The 21058-nt window shown below is 39.8% G+C and overlaps 1 protein-coding gene across 3 annotated transcripts in view; it reads right to left on the bottom strand.

Annotated features, from left to right (window-relative positions):
* Positions 1 to 21058, bottom strand: part of ANK2 (ankyrin 2) — a 277320-nt gene that overhangs the window by 222476 nt on the left and 33786 nt on the right. For 2 of the 3 annotated variants that reach the window (XM_054514483.1, XM_054514482.1), the window contains exon 2: positions 13394 to 13452. The exons of the other annotated variant lie outside the window; for it this stretch is intronic. In XM_054514483.1, coding sequence (XP_054370458.1) covers positions 13394 to 13414 — 21 coding nt within the window. In that variant the 5' untranslated portion in view covers positions 13415 to 13452. The remainder of the gene's footprint in view (positions 1 to 13393; positions 13453 to 21058) is intronic. 3 annotated transcript variants of the gene reach the window in all.

The raw sequence follows: 21058 nt of genomic DNA, 5'->3' as shown, positions 1-21058 counted from the left end.
CACGAAGGAAGGTTTAATATGCTCTAACAGAAAATGTCAAATCTTGACTAAATGTCAAGATATCATTACACTCTGAAACAACCACTTACACTTATTCTTCTTCATTCTTTGAAGAATAGTTGCAAGTCAGATCAAATTTTTAAATACATTTATTGATACTAAGCTGGAAAACAACAGGATTTTTAAATGGTACTAAAATATAGATTTTGACAAAATTTGAAATGACACTTTATGATCCCCCAGTTATTTTACACTAGCCTCAATCCAATTTGCAATTCTTACACCTTAGGAAGATCCTTTCAAATTACCAACTAGATGCTGATGAGGCTGTTATCTAGTGAACTATAAATCAAAATAAAACAATAGAAGTTGACATCCAAGAAATGCCAAACTTAAATTTCCCAAGAAGGAAAGCAATAAAAACTAAAGTAGGAACTCCTGAAAAAAATGCTACTCTCATGGTATGAAAGCTAATACAATAACCCAAACAAGTGGATGTGAAATCACAATTTCTGATTGTGTTATTTTGCACTATTTATAAACAAAGGTAAAACACAAAGCATTTGGAGATCTGCCATTCTGCCCTATATCACATACTCCCTGATAGCTGGTTGGACTTATTTCTCCCACAACTCTGACTTCAAATTCTTTATCCTCATGACCTGCAGACAGGTGTTGAGCAGACAAAAGGAACCTGCCATTTGTAGCTTCTAAGAGGGGAAAAGGAAGAAGAAGAAACAAGTGTATGATGATACACCTTCTTCCTCCTGTGGATCTCAGTCTGGCAAGTTTCAAGGCTGATTCCCTTCCTATCCAATTCTCCTGACTAAAATTACCTGTTAGGAACACGATCAAGTTTCCTCTGCTCCCTCTGTACCCTGAATTTTATTAGGGAATGAATATACCTTTCCGCTATCATTTAAACAGCACATTATTTCCAGCATTTTAAAAAGGACAGAGTTTTACCAGCAGCATCGCAAGGGAGCTGATATTTTCTATTTCTCTCTTCCTCTCTTCCTGAGTTTCTAATGGAACAGCAGGTGGTAAAGTCAGTGTTTAGGTCATAGAACAAATCATAAATGCCAAAAGGGTAAACATTCAGGGGAACACTTCCCAGAGACCACCAAGTAGAAATCTTCAGAACAAATCAATGCACTTTAAGTAATCAATTCTGCTTCTACAATTGCTTCTATTCCCTATTGAAGCATCCAAAGGCTAAAATTACTCCCAGATTCTGCAATTCACAATGCAATAAGCAAATATTGATGCTTCAGTTTGTGATTTGTGAGCTTTTAAGGTAATGGGAATCAGACTGCCCTGTGCCAGAGAAAAGGCTTATGTGTTAGTTTTCAAATTGATGAAAACTATCATTCATTTTGCTATGGAAGATATTTTCCTTGCCTTATCTAAACAGGGCTTTGCATTCAGGAATCCAGAGGAGGAACTGACATTTCCTTTGGGCACAGCTTCCCTCAAACACAAAAATCAAATGTCATCCCTAATGCAAGTTCCCAGGTGCAACACATAACTGCATCACGAGCACAGTGGGAAGATGGATGAGCAGAAGGTGGCAATAGAGCACCAGACTCAAACTCCTATACACTTCATTCCCTTTATTATTTTTATTCCTCTAAATCCATAGATACTTTATTCCCAATTAATGCTCACTCTCACCACAGCACACACCCTGTGTGTGAGCTCTGTACCTCCACTGAAAACCCAACATAATATAGGTGTCATTTCTTCAGCTGCATCACTCCTGGGTAAAAGCAGATGTAAAAAGTCTCCATTTCTCTTCAGGTAGGTGACATAATTACAAGACTTCCATAAGCACTTCAGTGCGCTGCCTACGTGGCTCCTTGCATCTATCAGAAAATTACAGGGAACAGAGGGGTTGTGTAGCTTGTCCATAAAAAAGTTTTTATAAACCTATGTTCCTCCTCCAGCTGAAAAGCTAAATTATAAGCACTTATCTTAAAGCTAGAGTGAAAAAGTGTCATTACATTTTATACAGTCATTACATTTTATACAATAATATTCCCCTTCATTTCTAAAAAAAAAAAAATCATCTCCTGAGCACTGGTGGAATAAGTGTATGGCAAACTTCCTCCTACTCTTTCCAAGATTAAGAATACTTGGGTGTAGCACTTGACTGTTAACCAGGTAACCACAGAGAAATCTGGCTCATGTCAAGTTTGTAGTCAAGCCTTTAAGTTTCAGTCAGAAGGAGCCATTCCATACAGGTTTGTAGAGACTTCCCAAATGCATGGGGATTCTCTGAAACGCTCTTTTCCATTATAAGCGTGTAGGAGGCACTGAGGAAGGCAGAGACCTCCCTCTTTCGGCCAAAGGGAGGTGAAGCAGGCACACACTGCCTTGACAAGATATTTTAAGGCAAATAGGATTGGACTTATTCCCCCACATTTCTGATGGAGACAAATAAAACAGGATGAAACAATGAGAAGGAAAAAAATCTCACTGTGTCACATGTGCAATATTCCCAAGTTGCCACATTGAACATGACAAGCAAAGGCTGATCTTCCTGCACCACAGAAATCAATTTCTCTCAAATTTGACTTGGCATTATTATTATTTTCAAGCTCTGCATAGATTTTCCTGCTTTCAAATATCTTGAAATAAACACATTTCTTAGCATGACCATTGCAGTACAACAGATTTTCTCCTGCCCTGCCTTTCCCTGCTGGAGCCCAGCAGGCAACAGTACCTGCACCAAGACACTGCCCACAGCTGGACACCAGTGCCAGCCCTTCAGGGTTTGAAACGACCCCAGTCTGCCCTAATAAGCCACACAAAATAAAAACCCAGAGAACCATGCTGACTAGAAATTATTTGGTTATATTTATAAAAATTATATTTATAATAATTTTGTTATTCCTGGCATGTACTGCTGGCTGGGGAACGGAGCAAATATCAAGCTATAAATACAGCCACGGATTTGGTCACTAAATGGATCCTAGGAGCAAACTTCTTGCTAGACTCATCATTTTCTCCAGCACTGCAAAAGATCAGGCTTTAAAAAACTAACAGAATGAAGCAAATTGAAATAGTCAAGCTATCTGACATCCTAAAAAGCTTTCCAGACTTATATAGATCATCCAAAGTTACCCAAGCAGCAAAGAGAACCAAATTGGGATTTCAAATTATTTAATATTCCAGTGCATCATGTGAAGCTGCCTCATGTACCTGAGAGCAGTCATTAAACAAAGATTTTATCAACTGACCATTTAAATGCCATGGAAAGACACACAGAAAAAGCAGCAGTGGGAAAATGAACATATAGAAATGCCACAGTAAGGTACTCACATATTCTGCCAAAATAGTAAAGAAATCTCTCTCAGGAGCTATAATTACAGGGGTTTTAGTATAGAAATTGCCTGATAAACACTCTTCTTCCACTGAGATTAAGGAATTAAAAAAAAATAAATCATGGCACAATCATCCCCTCAGCAGCAATTAATAAAATTATTTGCAGACACTTTCTGAATGTAAGCATCTACTTTGCTTAAATACTAATCACTTTTTATTACTGAGCAAAAAGAAGCAACTCAAGTGTAACAGGAAATAAGCTGTTAACTACGTATTGGATATTCTTTTAAAACAATGTTACAGGGTAAGCTACATAACAGAGCAATCAACACTTAAAATGTCTTCATTATCAGTGTTTTTAAATAACTTTGCTTCACTGCTGTTCCAGCTACAGCTTCCTAACTGGTTCACAGAAAAAGAAAATTATTTCAATGCTATTTCTTGCCCTGGCTTAGTGACAAGAGTACATGGTCCCCACTCTTCAGCAGGCTGGCAGGGGACCATCATTCCCATTTAACCTTCATTCCAGAACATCTGGCCTTTGTCAGAGAAATGCTGCCCTTCAGTCCCATAGAAATAACCCTGCTTCCCCTGGAAACTGCAATTTGGGCATGCTTTGGGCCTTAGCTACTTCTTACACACTATAACTACATTAATATGGGACTTTAGGTGAGGGAAATAAGGAATAAGATAGAGTTTGTTCTTTGGTGGTTGGCAAGTATAAAGTACATTAAACATCACAAACTAATTGAACTTTTTCATTTTGTTTAAAGAAAGGTACAAAGGATACTTGATTTAAGAAAATATAAATATTAATAACTCCTAAGTACTGTTTTTCTTAATTCTTTGTGTCCACACCTCTTAATATGTTATAAGTGACTGACAGGTCATGAAAACGTCACAGAGCCAAAAATAAGCTTAACAATCATCAACCACACACCCCCCAAACCTTGAAAAACCCTAATTTTCAAGCTGATCTATCCCAATGATGTAACCAAAAAAACCCCATAACTGATACATATAATGTTTGGAGAGAGCAGCTCAGCTTTGAGAGAATATCCCAAAGACAGCATGAGTTTTAAAGGAATAGTAAATGATGGAAGAATCACTGTGGTACTTAAATATCTGGACTTGTATTTTAAGCAAAGGTACCATCACTTATGACTCAAATTCAATTCCTGTTAATATACAGATGCTTTTGGCAATACTTATTTTAACAGCAATTTAATACTATAATGTGCTGAACTATTCCAACATCAATTCAGCTCTCTACATTTTCATAATTCCACCCACTAGCAATTAAAGTAGAAATTGTTTAAAGAACAGAAAATCATTTTCTTACAAGTCCCTGACTAGGGACTGGACAAACCAGAATAAATTCTTAGACTAGCAACTGGTACTGCTGTTGTGCAGAGAGCAACACTTGCAGACTGTCCAGTGATTTACAGTATCAGGCATGGTGCTTCTCATTATACCAAATTTAAAACCCTCCCAGTGCTTGGCATCTATATCAGGCTGACAGTCTAGGCCTATAAAAAAACTGCATGTGCAGAACAGCTTATTTTAAGCAAATTCTCATCATCCTTTCACTGAAAACTTGTAGATAATTCATGCTTTGGAGCACAGCCTTAAAAATCTGACTGCCACATCAGGGATAAATAGGTTTTGTGCTATGCCCAAGGGAATTCATCCAAAACTGAACAAGTCACAGGCCTCTATAACCCCAGCTTACATTAAATGCTACAGTATCCTAAAGCCCAGATGTGTGCTGGTGCTCCTGGGTGTACTGTGAGGAAGGAAATAAGATGGAATACTCTGCTAAGCAGCCCTGCCTCACCAGGGACCCACCCAAAGGGAATTGACTCCACGGAATAAGGCCAAATCCCCCATTTTTTGTTAATTTTCTAAGTTTCTGTACTTTAACAAAGTTACTTTAAAATCGGGAAGGTGTCCAAAAAATAGAGGGAAAAAAATTATCAGCAACATTTGAAATGAAAGACAGAAACAACACATAATGCCAAAAAAAAAATCAAGTACACTAATGTCTTGTGTTATGAAATCAATAGCAGCTTTTTCACAAAAGTCCTGCATCACCCAGCACACAAAATGGATGGAGCTTCCTATTTTATCCTCCCTTTTTAAACCCAGCTGTGACTACAGTTATTCATTTCCTGATGGCTTCCTTTGGAAATCTAATATTTTATAAATAAAGCCATACTTAGGAGAGCAAGAGAACTGACAAGACAAACAGTCAAGCATTGCCAAGACACAAATGCCTTGTCATTTGTATAAGGATTCCTGTCTTTGGTACATTGTACTCTCTTTTTAAAATGTTTTGGGTTTGTTCTTGACCATATGCCTGTAGTCAATATAATATTTCAGCTGCAGCAATAACTATTCATATTCTGTAATATGATTACTCTCGTCTTTAAGCTTTGTATTTCTTCTCCCTGAACCTAAGAATACATCCTATATTTTAGAAGAGCAGACTTCGCATGTCCCAGCCCAGTGGCCAGAACAGAGGTGGTGGCAGGAGTTTTCCCAGGGTAAGGGGTTATCTCAGCTCAAGGAGGGACAAGTTAGTGAAAGAGAAAACCAGTGAGGGTTATTAAATCAGAGACAATATCCAGCTCAGGAAATCACAAGACAAAACCAGCTAGAGGCCAGGAGATTATTTAGGGGAAGTATCAGATATGCTTGCCCTGTTGCTGTCCTTCCCCAAGAACCAGGCTGTGGATATTGTTGAGGAGAAAACACTGAGAAACCTCAGATCTGATCTTGAAATGCAGCTTTTATGGATGACAAATGCGGTTTGGATCTGAATGTCCAGACAAAATTTATTTCATTGCAGGTTTTCAGCCTGTCTGAAGAACAAAGCAGGCAACGAGTCAATAATTAATGGCATATTTATGGTTTCAATACTATCACCAAAGTCATCTTTAAAACAGCATTCAACAACATTGAAAGAGGATTGAGAATGAAGCGTTACATAATATTTTGGACACCATAGAGCTTCAGCCAGAAAAACTGGTGTAGAGTTATAAGAAGATATGGAGCAGGTGACAGCTCCCAGCAAACTTTCCTAACAGGGGGATATAAACAAACATTATTAACCTTTTTCTTAACAGGAGGATCCTCTCTTCTTCCCCTCCCCCGCAAACACCCCAGTGTTCTGCTGGACAGTGCAGGCCTTCCTCAGGAAGCCTCTGTTCTGTTTCTGATACATTTTAGAATATGTATCCAACCTTGACTCTTATTTATAGAGGAGCCCACAACACTCTCTTGCTTCAGTATTTTTCAAATTCTTAAGCAAAATTCAGGTTTTCCAGCTACTAATACATTTCAACTTTTGGAAGACTAGTGGATCAGTCCAGAAACCATGAACTGCTGTTCTTGAACAGTTATTAAATGGGGATCCCAGCAGCCCCTTCCACTGCACTTTGTCTCACGTTTACCCCCAAGCAATTCCTCCAGTCAGAGGTGCAGCTGAAGGCTCTCTGAAATTCCATAGCCACCAACCTCAGCTTTACAGCATTCCAAAGGCCCTGCTGAGCAGTTCTGATTTCAGTCCACAATTTGCATTTGATTAACAATCTCTTCTACACCAAACTGCAAACAGACTCTTTAGAGTCTGTACCAAATGCCCATCTAAAAAATGGCTGTTTACGTCTAAGGAGAAAAAGCAAAATGTAGCAGAAAGTGTCTATTATCTACCCAGGCAGGGTTTTATCCAAGGGCCTTGAGTTTTTAACTCAGCTACATCAGCTGACTCCCCTCAAAGAATTTCTTAGTTCATTAACATTTGCTAATCTCAAATCATGAATATGGACTTTGTTTTATTTAACATACACTTACTCTACACCCACTCACATACAGATATACTTATACACACACACTCTGATATTTTCTTTTCATTAGAAATGTTTGGGGAGAATACTGATTGCACAGCTTTGATACATGCATCTTCCTCCCTATCATTTTATGACCATTTTAGTTAACATAATTACCATTACAGCAGATCCTAATTTGTTCTCATGGCTACAAATTCATGAGACAAACTGCTGTGATGCTACAGCCTGATCAAAACAAGAGCAGGCAGTAAAGCAGCCGAGCTTCCACCAGCTTCTTCAGCTGAAAGGCTCAAGCACAGAAAGGAAATCAAATTCCCTTCCTCTACCTTTGGGTTCCCTCCTCTGCAGCCATGCAGGCTTCTTACTAGAGATGTTACAGACATTGGTGGCTGTGAAAACTACAGAGCAGGTTTACAGTGTTTTTTAAATATATACAATACACACCAGCCCTTCTCCTTCCCAGAGAAATCAGGACAATGGATTTGGTGGGGGAGTACACAGAAGGCTTACCTGGACAGTTCATTAAAAGCTTTGCATTCCTAACCTAAAGTGGAGGGAAGATTTTGGTTCACTTTTAATAGAAAAAATTGGGGTGTTATCATTTTTTAATTATTATTTCATGCCATTGTAGAATAGCTTCAAGAAGCAAATGATTTATGAGAACAGATGTATTAACTACATGCCACTGATACTTCAGGAAGGAAAAAAACCCAGGCCTATCCATTACAGCAAAAAGAGTGATGAAACTGACCTCGTTTGTCCTCAATGGTGTCTGTGGAAAACTTTCTACCATTAACACTTGTATTCAACACAAATCTCACTTCCAATGGATTTCCCATTGACTCCTGAAATAGAGCCAATGAAACTAATCTTTGGAGAGAGCAGAGCACGCATGAAACACTCAGACTGCCACAAGATTAGATGTACATTTTTAAGAGGCACTTAAAAACTTAAGAGTGAAAATTCTGCCGTGCACAAACACACTTAGAAGCAGGCACAAGCTCAAAAGGATGACATTTGACACTCCCAAATCTTTGGTGCTGTTTGAAACCCTGGCAAGGATGTGTACCTTGGCCCATTCTTCAATCTCTACCTGTGCCAGAAATAGCACTGGAACACGGACAGAGAAAAAAAAAAGCAATACTATTCTGTATTGTGTCTTATCTGAGATTGTCTGAAACATTAAAATCAGGAGAATATCTTTAAAAGCAGCTCTGCAAAGTGGCCAGGCCTACATTTTCATCTCTTCTGGCACAATAAAGAAACTGCAAATGCTGCATCAGAATGAAATGTTTTCTCAACAAATGTTTATAAACAGAATGTAAGAAATTTGTCTGGCTGATAAAAAACTACCCATTCTCTCAGTGGAAAAAACAAAGTCCTTTTGTGTGCCATGCTTGTGGTAAAGAAAACAAATAAGATTTTGGCAGAAAGGCTAATATAGACTAAAAAAGTTTGGCAGCCAACCTGTTGCTCTTTGCCATCAATGCTTCACACGTCAGGTTTTACTTTTTGTCCGGAAAATAGGCTGTGGGAAAGCTCAGGACCATGTGAGACACTTCCTCAGGATTTAGACTCTAGGCTCTTTTTTAAACAAAGTCACCTTGGGAGATTTTAGCCTATTTTAAGTGGCTTCTTCCTTCTATTTTCACACCCAGAGAAAAAGAAAAGGAAAAGATCCCAATCAGAAGAGAACAAGCCACCAAAGAGCCACATACAATCTGCTTCTTAAACCGTGACTGCTCTGAGCAAGAGCTGCTTTCCACCCTCATTTCCTTCCCAGGCACTAAAGTGGAAGTGGTTTTCAAGCCTGGCTACACAACCCCGTGGAGCAGCGAGTTCTGAGTCACCGAGCGAGCAGCGTTCAGCCCTCGGCTCCTTCTGGTGCCGCTCTAGCTGCACACTGGTGCTGGACACTGGAATTATCCTCCTGCCTTCACGGCCCATTAGCTTCAACTGCTGCTGGAGCAGAGGCTGTCCTCAGCTGGATTCAGCTCAGCTGCTAATTGTCCCAGCATCTGAGCTCATTCCATGGGAAAATCAATAGCAAACCTGAAATTGTTTCAGGTCTTCATAGACACTCTGGAATTTCTCCCATTTTGTACTCACAGACCTCAAGAAGGCAAAAAGAAAACCCTGATTTCTCTCTGCTCATTTTGGTTGCCATAAAAATAAAGCTTTTTCTCATTTTTTGTAGTACAGGGGAGATCATGATGGATTAAATTCATCACTGAGAAAATCAAGGAGCCCCTTACAAAGAAATACACAGAGGCAAAAAGCAGTGCAAATGTACCACACACCATTCCACTCTTGTTTTGAAGGAACAGCCTAAAGTCAAAGGGTAATTTATTCATTATGCCCATTTAAATTTTCATGTCCCCTTAGGCTACCAACAAAAACACCACTTAATGTGAAATGCAATCCTACTTTTTTTTTTCCAGATGTAGATATCTGTTCCTTAGAAAATCCAAACAGGCAGACAAGAGCCCCAACTATAAATGATTATATATCTAGAGAGAACCTAAAAATATGTTTGCACATCCAAGCATTTCTGACATTTCACATAAGGATGCAGCTTCACTTTTAATGTGCACAAAGAAAAAAACTTTTAGTGCTGCATCTATTTTTTAAAGCAGAAAAATATTATAAAGCTGCAACCTAAGAGCCTTCTAACAGTTCTTAAATTTCCATTGCTCACCAGAAAAATAAAAATCTTAATACAAACACACACATCCTCGACTTACAGCCGTTTTCATTACTATGACAAAGGAGTTACCTAAAGGAAAATGCCACTACCAGAGTGTGGGACACAATCAAACAGCCAATGACTCAGAATCAGCTTGGGTTAAACAACAACTCAGGCTCAAGAATATTTGGTAAGCAGATCAACTCTTCAATGTCTGGAAAAACAAGTTTCCTTTCTTGGGACAACTCCTTTACCTACATGTCACCACTACCTGTCCTTACAAAAATAAAATCACTTTTTAGATGCTTACTGGCATCAATACGAGTGGTATATTGGCAAGCTATAGAATGTGTGAGATGTTTCAAAAACCAAAAAGTCACAGCAAACGCACAATCTAAATCATAAGACACAATAAATCTCCCAGTCAGCAGATCTATCAGATCTTGCCAGTCAGTTACTATTCAGAAGATTTTTGGTTCTCCAGTACTAAAAATGATATTAAGAGACTCCTAGCAAGTTCTCTGGTGAAGCTGGATGTTAAACCCCCCCCAAGCCAGTCACCTCAGTTTTCCCAGGAAAAAAATACTACTTCTCTCAGCATTTTATCAGGGGCTGCACAATTCCCTGGTTCAGGATCACCACTAAAAAAAAAATGTGGCTATTTACAGAGGAGCCAGAGACAAAAAAGTAAAGGATGGATGACGCCTGTCCTGCTGCCCAGCTCCATGGAAAGCTGGGGAGACCAGGTGCCAAAAATGCACAAGTGCCTTTCATCAAAAGTTCGCAGAACAAAAGACAAAGCAGCATTTCCCTGTTGCATAGCACAGCACTTGTTACCCACCCAAAGGCAAATAAACACATTTTCATCTGGGATATAAAAACAGATACACACACAGAGAAGTTTGATTAACAGCTCCTTAGTACATTGGAAAAAAAGAGAACACCTACCTCTTGAGAAATCCATGTGGACACGGTCCATGTTTCCACTGGTACCTCCATGATCATGCAGGCTAGAAACTGTGATGTTAAAGGCAAGGCACAATTCCTAGAGAACTTGGAAGCTTAGAGGATTCTGACCTACCTTTGTGAGTCCCTGACCCTAGCATGTTGTTTGGCCTTTATCTGAATTAACTGACAACATGACACCGAGATGGTAAAGTCCTTTATTGACAGCTCACACTCACGCAGCCTAAAATGTAATGTACCAACTGAAAACAGAGAAACAAAAATGAATCTACTTCAAGAATCAATATTGCTCAAGACACTGATGAGGTAGCCCACAGAGCAATGCCTGGTTTACTGACATGACCTCTGAAAACTTACCAAGGCACAATATTCATATTCCCATGAAAAAAATAAAGGAATTTTGTATTCCTCAGCAGCAGAGTTGCTGCTGGCTTCTGATAGAAGGTAGATAATTACAGCAGCTACTGATGGTCATTAAGACAGACAGGACACGACACGACATGTTTCCAAGAGAAAGCTTCTAGTTATGTTTCAGAGACCTGATAAGATGTCAAATGTAATAAACTAAATTGCCTGAAACAAATCACTCTAATTTCATCTTCTCATACCATTATATCTGTTTCCCCACATTGTATCCTAGTGTAGCCAATGGGACATAAATGTAACCAGGACCAACTTGAATTCATTTTACACTTGGCAAATACATGAGGCACTTAGTAAGCCTTGCACCAGATCTAATAGTGTTGCTTGCTATATAAAACTAGTGCACAAGTAGTTACTGCTGATTTTATATGAATTTTTATCAGTTCCAAGTAACCAGGGGTTCTTGATGCTCAGAACACCATGTGCAGAAAGCAATGACTGTACTGCACTGTGGGTTTCTCCTTCATTCCCAAATTTCTGCAAGGTTTGCCTCCCCTTCATAACTGAAGGGTTTTTTAAATGTCTGGCTCCTCAAAAAAAAAAAAAAAAAAAAAAATCTAGAGTGGCCACAAGCAGCAGCATTTTGTTTTAATGTTAGCCAAGAACTTTCTCTTTTCAAAGGCTAAAATGATGTTGTGGAACTCTCTGGGGAATAGAAAAGACCTTTTAGTTCCCACAAAGGCTCTTATTCACTGATAAAAAGCAGAACTTGTACACATTGATATGTCTGTGCTTCTGTTCACAAAGACCTGTGAGACAGTAAAACTGCAGCAAGCTTCAGGAAAGAAAAAAATTGATTTCTTTTCTTGCTCAGCTGCAACACATTTGTACCCCATCTTTCAAAATACTTCTTATTTAAATGCAAATCAGAATAATTAAGTGCAACCAAAGTTTGAGTTGGACAGATTTGCTCTTAAACCAAAATTTTCCCAAACTCAGGTCACTAACTCAGCTTCAGGTGAGCCTTTGTTTCTCCATTACATTTCTTTGTCAACTAAATCCCAGAACAGACAAAGGAAAATCAGGAAGAACAGCAGAGAAAGATAAAGTAGTTCCATGCACCCAACAGTGAAAAGTCTATAAAAGGCAAAACCAGCATTTTTCAGCCAAAAATCTTGTCAGAGAATACTTAATTTTTGTGTCCAATATAGTCTGGGGTTTTTAACTCAAAGTTGATGGAAGGAGAACAGATAACAATCCATTAGACTCCATAATCTTTTCAGAAGCAGGAAATTCAGGGATCAATCTCCGTTCTGCCTCACCGAAATCAGAACTTGCGTCTGTCCCCAGACATTTTTTAATCAATAGGTCTATCTTCCTCTTGGCACCCTTTAGTCAAAAAGATTAAGTATAACTTTCACTCTAATGGAAATAATTAGGAAACACTGACATTTTTGTAAGCCAGAATCCTCTTCCTTTAACCTCTGTGAGTATTCTTCCAAAGAGCTTTGTGTTACCATCTGTAATTGGAATTAACAGGAATTGCTCTCTGTAACCATGGCTCTCCCATCAATCTCCACCCTCCTGAGGGATTTCACAGACAGCAACATGACAACAGGCATTCCACAGAATTATAATCAATTATCAGCCATGTGAAAAAATCATCAGTAGGACAGTCACTGCAAATGAAATAGAGCTGGGTTTTCTCTGGTGCTTCTGTGGGGGTGGCACCAGCAGAAACTCCAGCATTTTGTTCACAGCATATTTACAGATGTAGATTATTTCCCAATGCAAGATAAGGCTTGACATACCTCCATATCCATCTGGCTGCCAAGGAAGGAGCTGTTTAGGGATCAAATCCAGGTTTAGCTTCCTGACAGTTACTTAGTGTTATCATGTCTTAGAAATGAGATGCAATGCATCTATCACTTTATAATCAGCATGTAAAGCAGACTTTCCAGTGATCACAAGTGCAAAAAGATTTCAAGAATGACAAATATTTCATTCATCATCCCATTATTATTATTACTACTTTTATAGCAAGTAAAAGAATTTCAGTCAATTAGCTGGACCCAGGTTCATTAATTCCTCTGCCAAGACAGTCCCAATAGAGCAAAAGAAAAAAAAAGGAGGAAAATACTCAAAATATGTACTCAGATTAATTATTTGCACATTTATTATTGAATCTAAATGGAAATACCTTTTGCAACATGCTGGCCATTTAAATGTCAATTCTTCATGTCCCCTTCGGTTACTTACCTAAAAAAAAGCAACAGGAAAAACACATTAATTTTCCATGTTCTCAGATGTATCATGAATATATACCTTCCTCTCCACTGCTCCCCAGTAAATTTTCAGTGGTTATAACTTAGGTAAGACAATCAGGATAATGGGTTTTGGTTGTTTTATTAGTTTAGATGACATGTTCCCACTTGGCCTCAGCTGAGCATCCAGTAATTGAATTCAAGATCTTTTTCCTTATTAGTGCTTTTTTCCTCCATCGTACATGATTTCTAAATAAAAGCTACTTGATGCCCTCAATAATTTGATTTTCATATTCTGTGTATTTACTCTGGAAAAATTCATAATTGCAGTCACAATAATGAAAACATGAAACATTCAGTAAAAGAACCCAAATGTGGTCTTCAGTACAGACATTTGTCCAACTTCTTAGCAGCTACTGGCAAAACATATTTTGGGCAGACGGAGCCCAGGACAGCACACCCTGGACAGTGCTATACCACAAATCATAACAGAAGTGCATCTTCCAGTTGGGAAGAGCAAGGGCAGCATGGGCACAGCAGGCTCACCGTTCACTTCCACAGAAACATGGGGTTTACACCATTATACACTGCATCTCTTTTCTGTAAAATCTTTCCAAACCTGAAAAAACAGGCAGGTGTGAGTTCAGAACTTGCTAGAGGTCCTGTCCTCTCCTTTTCACCCCCAAGTTCCTGCCTAGGATCCGAGCAGATGGAAAAACCTCTGGCTCAGCCTGGCAGCAGGACCCTGCAGGCTCCTTGAGCACCCAGACCCCAATCTGGGTGGTGGCACTGCCCTCCGCCGTAGCCCACACAGGAGGCTGGGCTGCAAGCACACGTGCCAGGATCGGCCAATCTCAAGGGAACCTCAGCTCCTGTTTCTTCCACCCACACACCATCCAGCACCCCTCTATGACTGAACTACATTTATCATTATTGACTTTCTATACTCCAGATGATTGTAACAGTTTACAATACATCCTATAAATGGTATGACAGACTTAAATGGTCGTCAGCTACCAAAACTATGTCCTAAAAGAGAAGAACACCATTTCACCCATACCACCACTTTTGCCATATGCCAGTTTTTTTAGATGCTTTCTTAACCAATGCAAGTTGAAAATTATAAAAATGCAAGTGAAACCTGTAACAACCAAATACCTTTCATATTCAGTGAAGAACTCATCGGAATTTCTTTAAACTCCTTATTTTCCAGCATTAAGCTTGCCCAGGCTTTCTGACAAATTTCAGATTGAAATATCACTTATTCCCATAATGTGCTCACACTGAACAGAGTGTACAGGCTCAACATTCTCTCTGCCTGCATGCAACTAACTTTATTTTAGACTGAATTTTAAATCCCTGCCAAATTCAGACATCTCCTGCACAAGTTCTTCTGCTTCTACCTTCTGTCAGCCTACTCTGTGATGCCTCTGAATGAACCATTTTTTTTTCAACATGGCAGATCTCTTATTATCCTCCTCTTTCAAAGCAGCACAATTTGCTCCTCTAGTCCCTATGCAAGTGGAAGTTTAGCCTTTTTCAAGGGCAGTGTAAGTTCCAGCTACAGTTCAGAGCTCTCCAGGATATGAACCCATTTCAGAATATATAATACCATTGTGTTTCAGCTACAGGAGTTACTAAGCTGGGTTTAAGGTCTGCTACTATAGATTCTTGTCCTTAAAATGACAACTCAAAGTGTAATTGCCATCTGACTAGAATTACCTGATGAGTCATGCCAGTTGTCAGGTTTGGTTCATTTTCCTCCCTTTCTTTTAAGGGGAAGCATAATTTTCATGGTTAAAGAGAAAAATTGATTCTGTTGATCATAGGCACTCCCATGGCTACTTTTCCTACAGTGGTTTGTAATGATTATCCACAAACCCCCTCCACAGGGAATTCTGAGTTATAATCAAAACTTAACTTTTTTTCAGTGCCTGCTTTGGAATTTAAAAAGTTGTGAGGGTCGTCCACAACAAGTACATGTTAAACTTCAAGTGCTACATTTAAAACTTAGTTGTGAGGAAAAATACCCTTGTGTTTTGCCATTTGGCAAGAGTTACACTGAGCCATTTGCCCGGGGCTTTTAGAAAGGACAAAATAAAGACCAGCACCCCTTGGCATTCCTTAAGATCAACCAGCAGGAACACCCACCCTTCTGCTGTCCTTTGCCAATCTAGATGGGATCACAGCCTTCCACTCAACTGACACGTACATTTCTCTTTCATCAATGAAAACAATGACCAGACAGACTTCAAAAGAGGTGACTCATTGGCAGATAATGAATCCCATTCAATTTCTCCCACATAACAGCCTTCATTTTGTGCAACCCAAGGCATCTCAGGCTATACAGAGTCAGGAACCACAAAGTAAAAGCTGTTCAGACTTCATTTGGCATCCCAAACAATTCCTTCCAGAAACACCCAGTAGCAGGTGCCATACCACCACCTTTGTCCATGCTTATCCCCCAGTTTTAGAGGGGGAGAAAGATGCAATAGTTACGGTCAATCAGGGAGCAAATCTGTCTAACATTTAAACATCAAGCTTCCCATGAAATAGGATTAGCACTAATGGATGAAGCTGTCTCCCTTCTGCCTAACAAAAGAAATGATCCTGCAAACTCTGACCAGAATTGTATTAACAACCAATTACAGACATAAATATAGCTAGGAGACTGAAATCATATTTTTCCTGCTGCTGCAGAAGACTTGAAATGAAAATAGTTCCATCCAAATCAATATACAGCCATCTGCTCTGCAAAACGCTGACAAATATCCTTCCTTCAGGATCTGTGTCCCCCAAATTAGATGAAGAAGTTGCCTTGTCTTCACAGTGCTCATTCCAAGAGTCAGCAGGGGCTGGTCAAGTTCTGCTGTCTTCCACTGATGCCTGATAAGTGCTTTGGCTCATCCCACATCCACCAAATAACTGCTTTCTTTGATTCCCATGCCAGGCCCTTGCATCTGGGTAGAGTGCCTCATGCAAGACGCCAACACTGTGGTCTGCTTTTTAAAAGTCACTTCAAAAAGCCATTAACCCAGAGCAGGCTGAAAGCCAAACCAACAGCCTACCAGGAGAGAGAGTAATTTTATTTAGAGATTGAATGGATGGTCCTTGATGGAGCAGTATGGAGGACTTTTCTTATTGGCATCAGATGCATAGGAGTAGGGGTGCATTAGCTGACAGAACCTTTGCCTCATATTTCCAGACAAAGCCATAGCCAGGGAGACTTAACTGAGCACAGCTCAGTTTTTAGAGCATTTGCAGTGGTTCAAATCCACACCTGGTATAAATCTCAATTTGTATCCTGAGACCATTATACATTGCCTAAAACTTAAACAAAATTAATGTATTTTTGTGCTCAAGCACTTTCAAACCAGCTGCCCCTGCATCCTGCTCTTCAAGAGCTGCACAGTGAGCTCCTGATCTTCTGCAGCAAATGGTCTGGGCACACTGGCCATGCACCGATTCCCTGGGGTCAAGGAGAAGGGAACAAAGCTGCCTTTGTGCACATTCCCTGGACGGCAGCGAGAGCTCTGTCACAGATGCAATACCAGCAGGGACAGTGCCAATCCCAGTGTGCCCAACCACTAAAGCACTGACCCCTTCACTGTGACAGGATTTCTAAGTCCAAAGTGCATCTCAAGATTATCAGTTTAAACATCCTCCCAAAAACTGCTCACGTCTAACTGGAGCTTTAACATTTCAGAGCCCACTTCTGCAAACTCTTTGAAGCCATCAGGGCTATTTGTAAGACTAGCAACTCTGTCAAAACAGTAATTTATTCTCTCTTCCTCCTAAGCCTAAGGACCACTAAAGAGATTTTAATAGGTTTTGAACAGTTTAAATCCACTGTGCTCCTGTAGCTGTTCTATGTTAACAACAAATTCATGGTCTTGCAAATGCCGGTTAAATCTTGAGGGTGCAGTGGCAACTCAATGTACCTTTTTATACATATACACACTACCTACATAAAGCTATACTGCAGTATTTTGTATTTGGCTTCATTTACTGCCATTACAGCAATCTTCTTAAAAGCACTAAAGTGCAAGACTAATATCTGAATCCAAGCTACCTCTGAAGTCAATCTAGGCGTTCGCAGCAAAGTAATTATTTAATCCTTTAGGGAAAGGGAGATAGCTAATAAGTAATGGAAATACAACCAAAGGAAGATCTCCACAAAGCTATCCTGTCATGGAAGATGGGGCAGTAAAAATGCATAGTAGCAAAAAACTCTATCTGCCTTGCTGCCCTGCTGCAGCCCCAATCCCTCCCATAGGCTGGCTTCCAGGCTGAGGGGGAAGCAGCAGCTGGCTGTCAGGTCACAACACAAATCCCACATAGAGAGGATCCAGCAACAGGTAGTGCAACACGGCTTTTCTTTGCCTACGATACAGAATGCAGAGTTTGGCCTGTGATACTCAACAAGAAAGAAAGGAGAGACAAGGAACTGAGGGAACAATCAATCAATTTGACATCCCTCACTTCCCTGAGCAGGTTTAGAGACTACAGATATTCATTAATGGCCAGTAATTAGATAATTGTCCTCCATAAATATACACAGTAAGAACATTTCAAACAACTCCTAATAGTAATGACTGCTAACTCAATTCCCAGTTATCGATTAAGTAGTTTATAGCACTTATGAGTTTTGACACATTTTCTGAGACACCTCAGTGCTTCCTTGCTCCATGACCCAAGAAGATCTTGTTATCGTGTCTCTCCCAGGACAGGCAACCTCTGTTGACCGTGCTCCCAGCATCACAAGTAACAGGGTGACAGGACGGCTTACCGTGACATTCACCGGGTGCCAAGCTGCTTCCAACATCAATAGATGGGCTGGAAACTGGGCTGAAGGACACACGGCTGGAGCCCCAACTTGCAAGATAATTTTATCTCAGCAGTCATAACTCCTTGGCGCCCTTCCTATTTTTCATGCTACGTGTTCAAGAGGCTTTAGCTAACAGTCTTTTACTTAATTAAAATTAAGATGCTGATCTAATTTTTTTTAAAAGAAAGCAGATTGTAAGTGTGGCTCGGGGGAAAAAAAATTTTGTCTTCATTACTGAGCCTTGCTAGACTTGCAAGTTCCTTCCTGGCCTGTGACAAGAGATTTTAGGGGAGCAGGGAGGGATGGCACTTCACAAAGCAGAGGGGGTGATAGCAGAAACAACTATTATATTTCAGTTACATTATTCCCCCAAAACTGGTAGTTGTAACAATTCCTGAACAGCTGTAACACAAACTAAACAGAATGCAAAGTCACAAAGCTGAGAAGGAATGCCAGCCATTAAGATGTCCTTGCTATATTAAGGACCAAAGAGGACTTGTAGTGCCCTTTTAGCTGACAGGCCTAAGCTTTTCATTCCTCTCACCAGTTACTGAGCCATTAATGTGTTATAAAAATACATCCCTGAGAAAGGCTCCACACGACAGTTGGAGGATGAAGCCACTTTGGATGAACATTTCCCTGTTCAGTATGAAAAGCCTGATGAAGGAGAGCTCCCTTACAGTCTGGGGAGGTGTAACGGGTGAGGGCCATAGTGCAGAAGCACTGATGGCAATTGGAAGCAAACTTCAGACTGGTGGCCACAACTCAAAGATGGGGCTGCTCCCCCTCCACCTTCCAGACGTGAAACATCTGAATGGGGAATGGGATGGAAAACACACAGAGAAAGTATTTTCTTCTTGACTTGGTTTTAAAACAGAGGCTTGTATTAGCAGTCAGACTTCACTTGTATCTAATTAAAAACTGATTCAGTGACTAAGAACAGCCCTAAAAGGAAATGCCAGGATGCACAGCACTAGGCATGGCACTTTGTGTGAAGTATAAGATGCCCATTGGGTTTGAGATTAAGCATAAATTGGGCATAGTTTTGAGGCTGACCTATAATATTCCAGATTAAAGAGTCCCAAACAAACTCCAATTCAAAAGCCATGTATTCCTACACAGTCATTTAAGAAAAACAAAGAGCTAGTATCCTACACTCCTTTTTTCATGTATTCAAAGAAAACAATAAAATTTTAGAAGTGTAGACTCAGAAATATCCCAATTTCTCAGTGGTAGAATAAAACTCAGAGAGCACAAGAAACTCAATAGCCAGGACCATGCCAAAGACCCAGGTGTCATTTTCAACCTCAGTTCACTCTCATATTTTTGTTTCTGAAACAGAGCCACCAAACAGCTTTCTTCAAAGCTCCTCAATGCAGCTTTTCCTCTAAAGATACTTAATTATTTTTGCAAAAAATTAAGTCAAAAGCTACATTTGTAAGCAAAGCATCAAAATTCAAAATATCCCATCTTGCAAATGATAAAGCATCCTGTAATTTTGCATTGTCTAAGCTTTCTTGAGAGCAAAAGACAGTATTTTTCCTTATTGCCAACTGCTAACAGATGTTCTCCCCTGTGTTGTTAAACAAGTCTTGATAAAAACACACTCGTGTCTTAAAAGAACTGGATGTACCCTGAGTGGGTTTCCCATTTGATCTGCTATACGGCTCAGAGGCTTTTTTGTCTGCTTGTTGTAGCACAAAGTGTGTTTGGTCCCACAACAGTGACAGCTGACAACTGTTTTTCCTGTTTGCTAAAGCTTTACCATTCAACTTGAACCACAAGCATTTGTCATGTTGCATGGCAGGGAAGTAGATTTAATCAGATGAGGCCAGGAGCGTTGTCAGTGCCAGGCTGAAAGAATTCCGCAGGACAAATGCTGGATTTATCTCTCTGGGAGTCTGTGTGGGGAGCAGCAGTGCATCTTTGTGAATGCACAAGGGACAATCTCAAGAGGAGAAGAAAATTAACCCAAGAGAATATTTTCAGTGCAGTTCAGCCAAAAAATAACTTCTTGAGTGACCAGCAGGATGGTCCTTCCAGCCAAGAGCACTGCTGTGAGAATTTTGACAACATAAAGTGAATCTCCATGTAAATCTTTCTAAAGTCACTAGCAGAGAGGATCGTGCCTTCTGTGCTCTGTCCCTACATAATTCCATTTCCAGAATAATAGGCATCACTTAAAATCTGTTCACATTCAGCAATCAACCTGAAAAAAATTATTTACAATGGATGACTGCTCCCAAACTGCAGTGACAATCCTCGAAAATAGTCTTACAAAGCACATGCCTCTCCTAGATAATGTCACACTAAAAAATGCCTATAAAAAACAAACCATTAAAAGAAAGAAAGTATTCATCATTTTACATAGCCACCGAGATAATATTTTATACTCCTTTTATCCTTTTGAATGATCAAGCCTTTCCAGAAGATTTCCACAGGTAACTTAAGCTCTGAAGAGAAAGAATGAAGCCATATATGCAAAAAACAACTTGGAGGCTTGCAGCATCTCCAACCTCCAACAGTGAGTGCAAAAACAGCAGCCCCACCTTCGTGGCTTTGCCAATTTACAGCACCCTAGTACAGTCTCATCATGAAGCCTTGCAAAGAGGATGCTGGTGCTTTCCAGACAGAAATACTCTGAGTTACCAAGAGAGTGAGCACCAATCATGCTGCCTTGATATTCCCTTCATTATTTTAAAGGGGCAGTTTTAATGTGCCTGAGCAGCTGCCAGAGGTCAGAGGAAGAGGTGTCTGTATTTCACACAGGGTG

Source organism: Molothrus ater, chromosome 4 (genome assembly GCF_012460135.2).
Source record: "Molothrus ater isolate BHLD 08-10-18 breed brown headed cowbird chromosome 4, BPBGC_Mater_1.1, whole genome shotgun sequence".
Taxonomy (NCBI): domain Eukaryota; kingdom Metazoa; phylum Chordata; class Aves; order Passeriformes; family Icteridae; genus Molothrus; species Molothrus ater.
This window is presented reverse-complemented; position numbering and strand designations above follow the sequence as displayed.